This window comes from Corythoichthys intestinalis, chromosome 5 (assembly GCF_030265065.1).
Source record: "Corythoichthys intestinalis isolate RoL2023-P3 chromosome 5, ASM3026506v1, whole genome shotgun sequence".
Lineage (NCBI taxonomy): Eukaryota > Metazoa > Chordata > Actinopteri > Syngnathiformes > Syngnathidae > Corythoichthys > Corythoichthys intestinalis.
The window spans coordinates 48,794,503-48,808,248 of record NC_080399.1 but is presented as its reverse complement, the minus strand read 5'-3'; the positions used below and the strand labels follow the sequence as shown (position 1 = coordinate 48,808,248).

The 13,746-nt window shown below is 37.8% G+C and overlaps 1 protein-coding gene and 1 long non-coding RNA gene across 2 annotated transcripts; one reads left to right on the top strand and one right to left on the bottom strand.

The window, feature by feature from the left end:
• Positions 1 to 3,807: 3,807 nt before the first annotated feature.
• Positions 3,808 to 7,490, bottom strand: LOC130916578 (cilia- and flagella-associated protein 20-like). The gene is made up of 5 exons (XM_057837403.1): positions 7,388 to 7,490; positions 5,607 to 5,686; positions 5,412 to 5,523; positions 5,122 to 5,310; positions 3,808 to 3,924 (listed from the first exon to the last, which is right to left on the bottom strand). The coding sequence occupies exons 1-5, from the start codon at positions 7,469 to 7,471 to the stop codon at positions 3,808 to 3,810; spliced, it is 582 nt and encodes a 193-aa protein (XP_057693386.1). The 5' UTR covers positions 7,472 to 7,490.
• Positions 7,491 to 10,796: 3,306 nt separating this feature from the next.
• On the top strand, positions 10,797 to 13,467 carry LOC130916708 (uncharacterized). The gene is made up of 3 exons (XR_009063329.1): positions 10,797 to 10,944; positions 13,079 to 13,146; positions 13,234 to 13,467. It is a non-coding gene; the product is annotated as an uncharacterized LOC130916708 (long non-coding RNA).
• Positions 13,468 to 13,746: the final 279 nt, after the last annotated feature.

The following is a 13,746-nucleotide window of genomic DNA, read 5'->3' as shown; positions in this document are numbered from 1 at the left end:
TACAGTAGATTTGCGGTTGCTCAGTACCTCGTTTTCATGTTTCTGAACACTAGGTGGTGTATGAGTCATGCTCATTCGAGAGCAGGTGTCTCAAAATCAAATTTACTCTCCATCCATCTCCAGCAGGGCGACAACAAAAGTGGTATTTGCCAAAATATATAATAATAATAATAATTATTATTATTATTATTATATTATTATTATATATTTGCAAAATGGATTTTGCCATGTGGCACTTTTTTTGCCATGTGGCAAAATTGATTTTGCCATGTGGCATTTTTTTGCCATATGGCAAAATGTATTTTGACGTGGCATTTTTTTGGTACGTGGCAAAATGGATTTTGGTTTGCGGCATTTTTGGGGGGAGGTATGTGGCATTTTTTTTATTGGGGGGGGGGGGGGGGGGGGTAATGGCATTTTTTCTGCAGGCCATGCACGTCCAAGCCATTGACAGCTATGTACATCCAAATTTTCCATTCATATTAAATGGCAGAAAAACGTGTGGCTGTGATTTTTGACCATACATTTAGCATTACCGCGCATTGACATTCAATTGGCACCCAAGTAAGGCTATGCCATTGACGGCTATGAACGTCCAAATTTTCCATTCATTTTAACTGGCAGAAATACATGTGTGGCTGTGATTTTTGATGATACACTTAACATTAGAGCGTATTGACATTCAATTGCCACCCAAGTAAGGTTATGCCATTGACAGCTATGCACGGCCAGATTTTCCAATTATTTTAAACCAAAATCCATTTTGCCACATACCGAAAAATGCCACATGGCAGAATACATTTAGCCACATGGCAAAATCCATTTTCCACGTGGCAAAAAAATGCCACATGGCAAAATCAATTTTGCCACATGGCAAAAAAAAAAATACCACATGGCAGAAAAAATCCATTTTGCCACATGGCAAAAAAAATGCCACGGGGTAAAAAAAAAAATGCCACGGGGCAAAATCCATTATGCCACATGGCAAATACCACTTTTGGTTCTCGCTGTCTCTCCAAATTTATCGGAGGGCCGCTGGAGATAGTCTTAAGCCGGGGTGAGTGTGGTCCACATCAAATATTCGGCAAGAAAAGGTCTCAATTATTGTAAAAATTACAATTAATCCAATCTTTAGTTGAGTCTTAAATGAATCATGAGTTGAGAGCATGATCAGTTCTTCAGAACTTAAAGACTATTGTTGGCCCGCTCCCCTCTCATCTCTGCTATGTTTCATTTTCCTCAGCAGTTGAGGAAAAACTATTTGTATCTTAATTCTAATTTTGTTAGGATATGTTTGTTTCTTCCTAGTGTGGCTTGTCCCCGTGGTTACCCATTGAGTTCACCTTTTGTGCTTGCTCCTTGTGTATTCTCTAATCTGCCCCCTCTCGTGTCACCCACCTGTGCCTCATTGTCCCGTTACCCCTTGTCTGTGTATATAAGCATCCTGTTTTTGTTGAGTCCCTGTTGCGACATTGTCCACGTCAGTTTGAGGCCCTTGTGTTCCTGTGCCCTCATCCTCCTGTGTTTAGAAAGTTGTTTGTCACCAGTCTTTTGTTTGCCTCCGTATATACTCTGCAGTCTTTTGTTTGTACTTTCTGTTAGCTTCAATTAAAACATTTTTGCACCACCTGTCTGCCTCGCCTCCGTGCTTTTCCTGCATTTGATTCCACACCACCTGCCCGTCCGCGAAACGTAACAAGTTTTGCAGTGTAAATCCAGTATTACACACATTCTGTCTCCAACTTTTCATGAAACTGTCTCTGATGGTTGCCAACCGTTCCCTTCACAGCAGTTTTTGAGAAAGATATCTTCTTTCCAACCAGTGTGACTTTGTGATTACGTTTTAACCAAGTGACTGTTGCCAGTTTTCTTTGGATGACCTCTTGACGCCGTTAAATTTGTCACGAGCCTAAAGTCCAACACAATGCCATCTTAGACTGTGATTCAAAAATATCTATTCAGTATATTGAAGCCTAGGGCAGCAGAAACGTGTAACAATGTCAAGTAGTGGTAGAGTGGCTATTTCAACAACACCAAAAAGGACAACTTTGTGGCATTTATAGTGAGAAAGGAAAATCAAACTCAAGCATACTCCCCACAACAATACAATTTTCTACATGATTTATTCATTTTCTGCACTACATATCCTTACAAGGAATTTGGAAGTCAATTTTATTGATAGTATTTTTATTTTGCTAATGCCTCCCTCTTGCACAGCCCACTGCTACAATGTATAGCATTAATGGTTTTAAATGTGCAAACTGCATTTGCATAATAAACTTAAATAACTGCCTGTTCTCTTTGACACCTAGATAAAAAAAATTTTTAAAAAGTTTAAATTAAGTTGTGAATTTTTTTTTTTTTTAATCATAAAATACATCACCTTTTGCATGATGAAAATTAGCAACACTGTTATGAGAATATGAATGTCAGGACAAACACATAAAAACAAAACATGTTACAGGTGCATATCACAAAGAGAATGTTTATAACAACACAACACTGATGTGGTGTAAGATTTTTTATTAAGCAGATAATATTTAACAGTATTGAGAGTTTTTTTCAAAAAGAAGATTCCAGCACATCCACTCCTACGAAACATAACATGGAATGCGGCTAACTGCTAGCATTGCTAACACAAACAACAATTGAAACTCATCAATTTCCTCTTGTTAAAAACTCTTGGGCAACCATAAATGGCTCAATTGTGGCAGTCGCGCCTAAATATTGAGATGGCAGAATATCAGATATTGACATAAAAAATAATGTAAGTGCTTAATTTTGTCGTTCTGTAGCTGCCCTTATTGCAGCGAGCATTCACTGACACACTGGAGTGTGTGGAGTTCAGGTCCAACACCAAAAATGACAAAGAAGTGGCCTGCTTGAGGCTGTACGGGATGCAGGGAGAAGCATTTTTTCAAAGGATTGTCCCGCAGGATGTATGGCCACCATAAGAGGGGGGCTGCAATATACTGTCCTGTGGGCTGCAATTTCCTCCCGGGCCACACGTTTTAGACCACTTCTACTGTATAGAGGTTGACATCATGTAATCAGCTGTTAGTGTTTAGAGACAATCATGCAATTTTTCTTGAATATTTCTGTTACTTGTTTAAAATCAGTCTTACACATTTGCATCCATAGAATGTGGACTTAATTTTAGATAATTTTGTATAACTTTTTCAGTGCTTTTATCATTATATTGTCACAGTGATGACATGACACTTGCACATAAATGAATGCTTGTGACAGATGTCATTAAGGGTCTTAAGTCTAGCCTAAAGACATTTTAAACAAATGCCAACTTTGCATCAAGTTAGATAATTCACTGAATGATAGTGACATCTGTTATAAGTATTACTTCATAGTCATGTCATGATTATGACAGTCTTATTACGGCGTTATGATAAGCATTCAAATTAGGTGTAACCAATATTTTGGCAAAATTAAACCACCACAACAAAGATAGTTTCCGATTTTATAATTGACAAAATGTCAATAAACATGCATTATGTACATTCATTCATACAATACACAGAAATATTCATAATTTTAACAAATCATACAATACAAATAAGTTGGATTTGTTTACAAATATTAGGAAGTGACTACCAATATGAAAGTGTATACTGTATTTCCAGCTGTGGATCACATCTTTTAACCATATGCCAACATAAAATATGATATCTACTCTGCAACATGCTTTACGTCTGTCGTGCTACAACAGGTCTTGGAACTCCCTTTTTACTGCAAAGGAGAAAAAAAAGGTTTAAAACATCTCATCATTCAAATGTGTACTCATCCTTTTTCCTACCTTCCATCCTGTTTCTTGACAGGAATAACCAATTTAAACTCAGGTGGGAGCTCATCCTCTGTATATTGCCTATCTGTGAAATAAACTCTCCTAATACGACAATTAGCATGAATCTGAAAGAAAAGGTGGGAGAGTTCAGATTAAAAAAGAAATTAGGTTTTAGTTTATACTGTCATGACTCATGAGCTTTGCAAGCATTCATTAAAATGAATTTCTCATTTCCACTCATCACAGTGGATGCGGAACTATTCAGTCATTCAGGTCCCTTCCCCAAGGACACCTGAGCTGTGGAAAAACGGGGTTCGTGGGCAAGGAGTCCAACAAGAGGGAAATTAAACCCAGAATATTGTATTTTCATTAGAGGTCGACCGATATATGGACTTTTTTCCAACATCAGCCAGTGGCCTATTCACAAACAAAAATAAGCCGATAAAAAAGGATTTTGATCAGGCATCTATGTGGGCAGCTGTGGTCACCACTGACTGATTGTAGGGCAGGCTGATACAGAAAGCTTCAGGTTTGCCTGTTTTGTAAATATTTAAAGATTTTAAAGATTTCTTTTAAAATCTTGCATAAGAGAATATGCAATGTTTCTATAGCCTTTTAAGATGTTTACTGGGTGATCCTTACACACTAAATGTAACTCGTAGCATTAGCATAGCAGTCACAGAATTAGCTTTAGCATGGCGAGCATCCTTTTAAACGCACACCCTCACTTGTTTACATCTCGTTTTGACATCCTGGTGGGTTTATTTGAAAAAAATGTACAGTCTTGCTGAGTGTGTATAATCATAAAAAGAACTGCGGCGTTGGTTGGTTTGGTAGCACAAAACCGAATTAATCGTTTGTCTCAGGTCATCATTGTGAATTTGAAGCTGTTGAGGCAATTTAATCTACGTGCTTTAAAAAAAAAAGAAAAGAAAAAAGTATATCGGCCTTAAATAATGGCTATCAAAATCGGCTTAATTTTTTTTTTTTTTTTTTTTTAAATCGCCATTTAAAAATCCCATTTCGGTGAACCACTAGTTTTTATGCTTTACAATGGTTAACGTTTCCAAAAATATTTGTTTAGCAAATAAAGATGTTTTTTAATTGCTTGGGACATGTTTAGAAAATCCCTTTCACATTTGCCTGTGATGGTGAAGTTTTTAGAGGATTTTTTTTTTTTTTTTTTTACAATTTTACTATTACCAGTGGTTACAGTTGATGTTATTTTACACTATTATGACATTTTAGATCATGTGTATGTGGTAAAAGTTATAATGGCATTCATTTATCATTAATCCCCCCACCCTCCAACACACACTTACCTGCACGCGTTGTGTCTCTACATAACTGGTTCCATAAGCCCTCCTGGTGATGTCTGCTAAATTGAACTGAAACTGGTTCCAGCGGTCATCAACATTTATTGGCATAGTGCACATAAATGAATTCACTTGTGTCTTGCTGTGGTGATTACTTGCCCGAAACCGCCGACGTAAATTCTGGTCATCTAAAACCTGAAAGTTGAAATGGAAGTAGACCAAGAGAAGATGACTCAACAGGACTTGCAATGAGTTAGTGTATATGATCAAAAATTTTAAAGTGAATGTTTCAGTGCCTGGACTTCAAAGCTGAAATATCTCCTAGTTTTCTTGACGATCATAACAAGAAAAGGCATTTTGATACCAAGTGTTTGCCTAGGATCAGCAGGGCAGGTGATGTAGTTGGTACTGTTGAAGCACATAAATGTCAAAGGTGACTTTTACAGGTGGTGCATGGTTTCTCAGTATTTCAGTTAAAATGTGAAACTTACCTGACATTTGAACCCTCTACCTCCAGCACGAGCGAGTTGATGTCATTGTCTGTAACTCGTTTGATATGCCCATTCTTAACCTTTAAAAGACATAGATACATTTTTTGTGAGGTGGCAGGTTCCAATTATGTGTAAATATTTTGAAGATTGATTTTTTTTTAGGTTTTTTTTCTTTTCTTGCGTGAGTAATGTGCAATTACTATTTTGATAAGTCAATCTTAGATCAAACATTATAGTGTGACATTTATTCCTTCGAAAATATCTAATTATGGATACACACAGTCACCTTTATTTATCTCTAAATATCAAGTAAAAGCTGATTAATAAATTACTATGCTGTATTCATTCAATATAGTAATATTTCGTCTAGAAACATTCTAAATGTGTAATTATGAAGATCTTTCATTTTAATGGCTGTTACTTTTACAGTGGGTAATGTACGTTTATGTCTTTTTTAAAAGTTCCTCTGATAGAGACATACTGTGGAACACATCTCATTTTGCGACACTTATTGATTTCTAAGTTTCTAAGTTGAACAATTTAAACTGCCATTTACAAATAAACAGAATGTAAATATTGCACAGTTCAAGGAAATGAAACCAAAATACATTCAAACTACGCCTGACAGAACAAATAATGCAGCGTGAATGAAAGTATTAATAGAGTGATACTGACATCTAGCGGTGTTTTAGGTGTGCAGTATTGGTGGATTAATAAAAGTTCCATCACTTCTTCTGTTTTCAAATAAAACATAAAATTTAATTAAAAAATAAAAATAAAAAAATCTGTTTTTCATTGCACATACATAAGCAGAGAACACAACACATCAACCGACTCTCGGGCCGAATTGGAGATTTACCTTGCAATCAGAATCAATCAGATTCAATGAAGGTTATTTTGAATAACTATCTTCGGGTGTAAAACTTTGACATTGGCTTTCCACACTGGTCAAAATAACAACTGGAATAGACAATTGCACATGATAAACCAGTTTGATATGTACCTTTGTATATCCTGTTTGTGTGCTCAACAATAAATGTGGACAAGCCACAGAAAACCGAAAAATGTGTGCAAAGAAAACTTTGATAAACTTTAGAGGTTCCCGCTTTCTATTGAATAAATAAGAATGAAGTGTATTGCTGTTGAAAAATAAAGTCACTTTGTACAACTAAACAACAACTAAATTACAACAAAATATTATTCATTCATTCATTCATTCATTCATTTTCCATGCCGCTTTTCCTCACAAGGGTCGCGGAGGTGCTGGAGCCTATCCCAGCTAACTACGGCGGGCAGTAGGCAGGGTACACCCTGAACTGGTTGCCAGCCAATCGCAGACGAAATATTACGTGTAAAGGTAAATGTGTAATATTATTTTAAAATAAATCATCAATAGAAGGCTTATTACAACACTGCATTCATCCACTGTAAATATTGGGTATTGCTAATTTTATTTCTACAGTCGATTTCCACTGCATAATAATTTTTACTTACCATACGCCAGCATGCAAGATGTAAAATATTCTCATTCTTCTAGATTCGTTTCAATCTCATTATTTAGTTAAAAAAAAAAAAAAAATGCCATCTACCACTTCCAACCCAATTGTGATCCTCCAATTTTGATAATGACGTGTTTTTATTTATGTAAGATTGCAATCAATTTAGGCGCAAAATGAAAGATAACACAAGCACCATATAAACACGATTATAAAATATAGTTCATACATGAAAATAACAAACCCAATGCAGACGCTATTAAATTCAAGCTATTATTGATATACCTTTATATCCCATATCTGAAGAGGTTTGCTGCCGATGCTATATAATATAGACAGAAATCCACCCTGAAAAGTACTTCTGAACATGGTGCGCGTGCTCGGTACCGTTTACAGGACCGACTTGATCAAATATCCAAAAGCACGTTTTTTGTTGTCTGTAATCGGTGGCAAATTCCACATGCTTTGTAAAACCATTCATTCAAAGCTCATCAAGCGCACGTAGTCAACATACCTCACACCTTTTACCCACACGCTGCGACGTGTCGATGACGACGTCGTCATTGTGTTTTCTTAGTTAATCCATTTGTTTCAAAATAGTTGAGTCTGACGAGAGGAAACACTTTTTAAAAGGCCAAGCAACGTTTCAATGCGTTTTGTGGTATCACTTCATTATCGCAATGCAAAAGTGAAACTATTTGACTGAGTTGACAAATTGATGGGCGTGTAATTCGAATTATTGCCATGCTCTTTCTGAGTCCAAATGGGAGTCTTTTAAACATTCTCCTCTTGCAGGGTTGATGCTGTGTGCGTCAAATTCAGATAGTTGCATAAATAAATGAATATATACAATACATTTTGAAAATCCATGTTTTACAATATGAAGTTAAAGCATTTCTTTAGGGGCATATAGTAAATGTAAAAAAGTCCCGGAATTACTTTTAATTATTAATTAATTGATTTTAATAAATTACACTGTAAATAATTTTGCTGAACATGCACTGTAAAAATGTTGAATCACCTATGTTTAGCCCTTTGTATTTTGATTGGGTCTAAATTGATCCGTTTTCAAGTTTGAGTACAGTGGTATGAAAAAGTATCTGAACCTTTTGGAATTTCTCACATTTCTGCATAAAATCCCCAACAAATGTGATCTGATCTTTGTCAAAATTGCCCAGACGGAAAAAAAATTGTTTTAACTAAAACCACCCAAACATTTTTAGGCCTTCATATTTATATGAGGATAGTAAAATCTGAAGTTAAAGCACTTATTTATATGAGGATAGTAAAATCTGAAGTTAAAGCACTTCTTTAAGTCCACATAGTAAATGTAAAAAAAGTACAGAAATGTTAAGAAATTGCACTGCAAATAATTTTACTGAACATGCAATCTAAAAATGTTTAATTACCTATGTTTAGCCCTTTGTATTTTGTCTGGGTCTAAATTGACCGGTTTTCAAATTTGAGTATAGTGGTATCTGAACCTTTTGGAATTTCTCACATTTCCGCATAAAATCCCCATCAAATGTGATCTGATCTTTGTGAAAATCACACAGATGAAAAAACGGTGTCGGCTTTAACTAAAATCACCCAAACATTTATAGGTTGTCATATTTTAATGAGAATAGTATGCAAACAATGACAGAAAGAGGAGAGATAAGTAAGTGAACCATCACATTTAATATTATGTGGCCCCCCTTTGGCAGCAATAACTTCAACCAGACACTTCCTGTAGCTGCAGATCAGTCTGGCACATCGATCAGGACTAATCTTGGCCCAATTTTCTCTACAAAACTGCTGTAGTTCAGTCAGATTCCTGGGATTTCTGGCATGAATCCCTGTCTTTAGGTCATGCCACAGCATCTCAATGGGGCCACTCCAGAACGTGTATTTTGTTCTTCTGAAACCATTCTGAAGTTGATTTACTTCTGTGTTTTGGATCAGTCTTCTTGCAGCATCCATCCTCTTTTTAGCTTCAACTGTCTGACAGACGGCCTCAGGTTTTCCTGCAAAACATCCTGATAAACTTTTGGATTCATTCTTCCATTAATGATTGCAAGTTCTCCAGGCCATGACGTAGCAAAACAGCCCCAAATCATGATGCTCCCTCCACCATGCTTCACGGTGGGGATGAGGTGTTGATGTTGGTGAGCTGTTCCATTTTTACTCCACACATGACGTTGTGTGTGAAGCATGAGTTACGCTTCTGCAGCAGACCTACGCTGCCAAGGCAGACCCGATTTACAACTCTTCGCCGTAGCCTGACGTGTATCACCACAATTTTCTTCTTCATAATTTTCGGCGCTCATGGAGCAATCCCTGCGTCGGTGCCCATACCGCTTTGACAAAAATCACGTGACCGATGCATGAGCTCATTGAACTGAGTCGACACAGCCAAGACGCGGCAAACTGTTTTTAAAAGGAAGCACGTCTGTCAATGCAATGGAGCTGCTGAAACAATCCACATCTCACGGTTCCTACCTCATTGTCTTCGTGCCGTGGAAAATGGACCAAACACAGGGAAAACGCAAATTGTCAGCCATGTGGGACCATTTTGATCTCATCAGAGAATGATATTTATTCTCAAATTAAAATTGATTTTAAGGTAACTTTTAGTTTATTACTCACATATTTTTTTGCAAGTAAAATGTTGCATTTCTACTCCCGACATGTCATAAACAGTATCCACCTCCTCAATGCTGAGGCGTTATTGGGCCAAGCATGAGAATTAAGTTTCAGATACACCCAGGATAAACACTGGTATATAGCCTTACGTTTACTTTCACACATAAGCTTTGCTGATAATTTATTAGAAAATCGATAAATAAGCTATAATTTTTTTCATTGACCACTTCAGTTTTTTTTCTGATGGCCTACGACAGCACTTAGATAATGAAGTGGGGAGTCAAGGATGTAATGGAATTGTTGATGCAATTGAAGAAGTGCAGCGATACATGGCTGAGTTGACCATGGCACGCAACACACATCCTCTTCAATGCTGGTGGAGCCAATGGACATCTTATCCAAACCTCTATTAACTGGCCAAGGAATTCTTGTGTATGCTGGGAACATTGGTTCCATGCCAGTGTACAGTATGTTGTCCACAGCAGGAGAAATTGCATGTTAAAAAAGACAATTTTTAAAAAAGGAACCAATTACATTTTAAATATTAATAATCCCTTTTTATTTTTGTATTTTTTTTTATCAGAACAAAAATCCCACAAGCATCTTCATTCACTCTTTCATCATTACTTAGACTTTCACATTATAAGTTCACAAAATTTAAAGATGTGGAATAATTCAATATGAATGCAAAGACTTAAATTACTTTATTTTACATGCTAGGTCATCAAATCAGTCTGTCAAGTGGGTTGCCTGCAGGGAATTTTGATGTCCAGCAGGTGTCAGTATTCAATGACACGGTATCAACACAGTGTGTCATTGTGTCCACACTCTTTATCAGTGATAATTGGCCTGTACTACAAACAAGGTTCGATCTACCCAGAAGTAACCCAGGGTTCCAGCAGGAAACCGGGGTTGACAAAACCTGGTTATCTAGCTTGGGGTTAATCGGTGCCACGATGCTGATTATGAAGTTGATTTGCTGAACCTGTGTTAACCCAATCAGAGATACTGCACGTTCACATAAAAGGGGGCGGATACCAGAGTCAAACACAACTTTACACGATGGCACGGGCAACTTATTTCTCAGACGAGGAATGCACGATAAATTTGTGGAGTTATGAAGAATTTAAATCCACCCTCATCGCAAAATCCAACAATGCTTCAGCAAGTAGAGCGCGACTGGTTTGTTGGCATCGAATTACAGCTCGTGTGAATGGGTAATTATGCCAGTTTTACTTGTGTCCATGAAAAAAATTAAGCCGGCTGTCAGGACAATAAGATTTTGTACGTTAACTGTAAGAAATAATTTATCGTATGTGCTTCACCACTTGAAGCAGGATGATTGTATGTTTAGTCCTTTTGACTGTATGAGTATACAGTGGGGCAAATAAGTATTTACACAACTACCAATTGTGCAAGTTCTTCTACTTGAAAAGATTAGAGAGGCCTGTAATTGTCAACATGGGTAAACCTCAACCATGAGAGACAGAATGTGGAAAAAAAAAACAGAAAATCACATTGTTTGATTTTTAAAGAATTTATTCACAGCAGCAGCATTTTGCAAGAGCCAGAGAGTCAAAAGACAACGCCACAAAGTTTAGTTGCAAGATTGTTGAAATTCATTCATTCATTCATTTTCCATGCCGCTTATTTATTAATTGAAAAAATAATAAAGCAAATGTGACACACAGAATTGCTTGCTAAAAATCGCTTAAATACTGTATATTGTTCGACATACAGTGGGTCAAATAAGTATTTAGTCAACTACCAATTGTGCAAGTTCTCCTACTTGAAAAGATTAGAGATTGCCAACATGGGTAAACCTCAGCCATGAGAGACAGAATGTGGATTAAAAAAAAAACAGAAAATCACATTGTTTGATTTTTAAAGAATTTATTTCCAAATTAGAGTGGAAAATAAGAATTTGGTCACCAACAAACAAGCAAGATTTCTGGCTGTCAAAGAGGTCTAACTTCTTCTAACAAGGTCAAACGAGGCTCAACTCGTTACCTGTATTAATGGCACCTGTTTTAACTCATTATCGGTATAAAAGACACCTGTCCACAAGCTCAGTCAGTCACACTCCAAACTCCACTATGGCCAAGACCAAAGAGCTGTCGAAGGACACCACAGACAAAATTGTAGACCTGCACCAGGCTGGGAAGACTGAATCTGCAACAGGTAAAATGCTTGGTGTAAAGAAATCAACTGTGGGAGCAATTATTAGAAAATGGAAGACATACAAGATGATAATCTCCCTCGACCTGGGGCTCCATACAAGATCTCACCCCGTGGTGTCAAAATGATAACAAGAACGGTGAGCAAAAATCCCAGAACCACACAGGGGGACCTAGTGAATGACCTACAGAGAGCTGGGATCAGAGTAATAAAGGCTACTATCAGTAACACAATGCACCGCCAGGGACTCAAATCCTGCACTGCCAGACGTGTCTCCCTGCTGAAGAAAGTACACGTCCAAGCCCGTCTGCGGTTCGCTAGAGAGCATTTGGATGATCCAGAAGAGGACTAGGAGAATGTGTTATGGTCAAATGAAACCAAAATAGAACTTTTTGGTGGAAACACAGGTTCTCGTGTTTGGAGGAGAAAGAATACTGAATTGCATTCGAAGAACACCATACCCACTGTGAAGCATGAGGGTGGAAACATCATGCTTTGGGGCTGTTGTTCTGCAAAGGGACCAGGATGACTTATCTGTGTAAAGGAAAAAATGAATGGGGCCATGTATCGAGAGATTTTGAGTGAAAATCTCCTTCCATCAGCAAGGGCATTGAAGACGTGGGTGGGTCTTTCAGCATGACAATGATCCCAAACACACAGCCAGGGCAACAAAAGAGTGGCTTCGTAAAAAGCATTTCAAGGTCCTGGAGTGGCCTAGCCAGTCTCCAGATTTCAACCCCATAGAAAATCTGTGGAGGGAGTTGAAAGTCCATGTTGCCCAACGACAGCCCCAAAACATCACTGCTCTAGAGGAAATCTGCATGGAGGAATGGGCCAAAATACCATCAACAGTGTGTGAAAAGCTTGTGAAGAGTTAGAGAAAACGTTTGGCCTCCGTTATTGCCAACAAAAGGTACATAACAAAGTATTGATATGAACTTTTGGTATTGCCCAAATACTTATTTTCCACCATAATTTGTTAATAAATTATTTAAAAATCAAACAATGTGATTTTCTGTTTTTTTTCCCACATTCTGTCTCTCATGGTTGAGGTTTACCCATGTTGACAATTACAGGCCTCTCTAATATTTTCAAGTGGGAGAACTTGAACAATTAGTGGTTGACTAAATACTTATTTGCCCCACTGTATGTATGTCCTTTGCACATCTTCAGAGGCAAAAGCAGCAGATAACACACCTGGTAACAGGTCAAAATGAAATATAAGAACATAATCCAAAATGGTAAGTTTGTCTGGTGGGGATGCGGGGAGGGGGGGGTGACAGAAGAGAGGGTGAGAGAATGAAAATATGCTTTTGTCTTTCTCACAGCCAACAAGATGAAAGTTGCAGTGAGGGGCACGGGAGGAGGAAGTGCACCGAAATCTTTTACTGTGCCTGAAGAGTTGGCCATAGCCAACAACAGAGGCAGGCCAATGGAGTGGGTGCAGTGGAAATGTCCAACCTCTATGTGCGGGGTAGTTTATAGCAGTGAGGTGGTAATACATGGCGTGGTTAACCTGGGGTTAAGCAAGATCTAACTCTGAGACGACCAGGTTTGAGATGTGGCGTCAGGGGCGGACTGGGACTAAAAAGCAGCCCTGGACTTTGACTCAGCCCAGCCCATAAGAATCGCTATACAAAGGGAAACACAGACCCCATAGGGGGGTCCGGGAACATGCCCCTCCCGGGAGAATTTTTTTTTTTTTTTTTTTACATTTTATTGTAAAATGCACCAATTTCGTGCACTTTGAGAGAAAAATGAAGAAAATGTGTCTAGACTGTGACTGTCTGACTACGGGCGCTCAAAGTACTGCAAGGCTGAACTGGAGTTGGATTCATTTT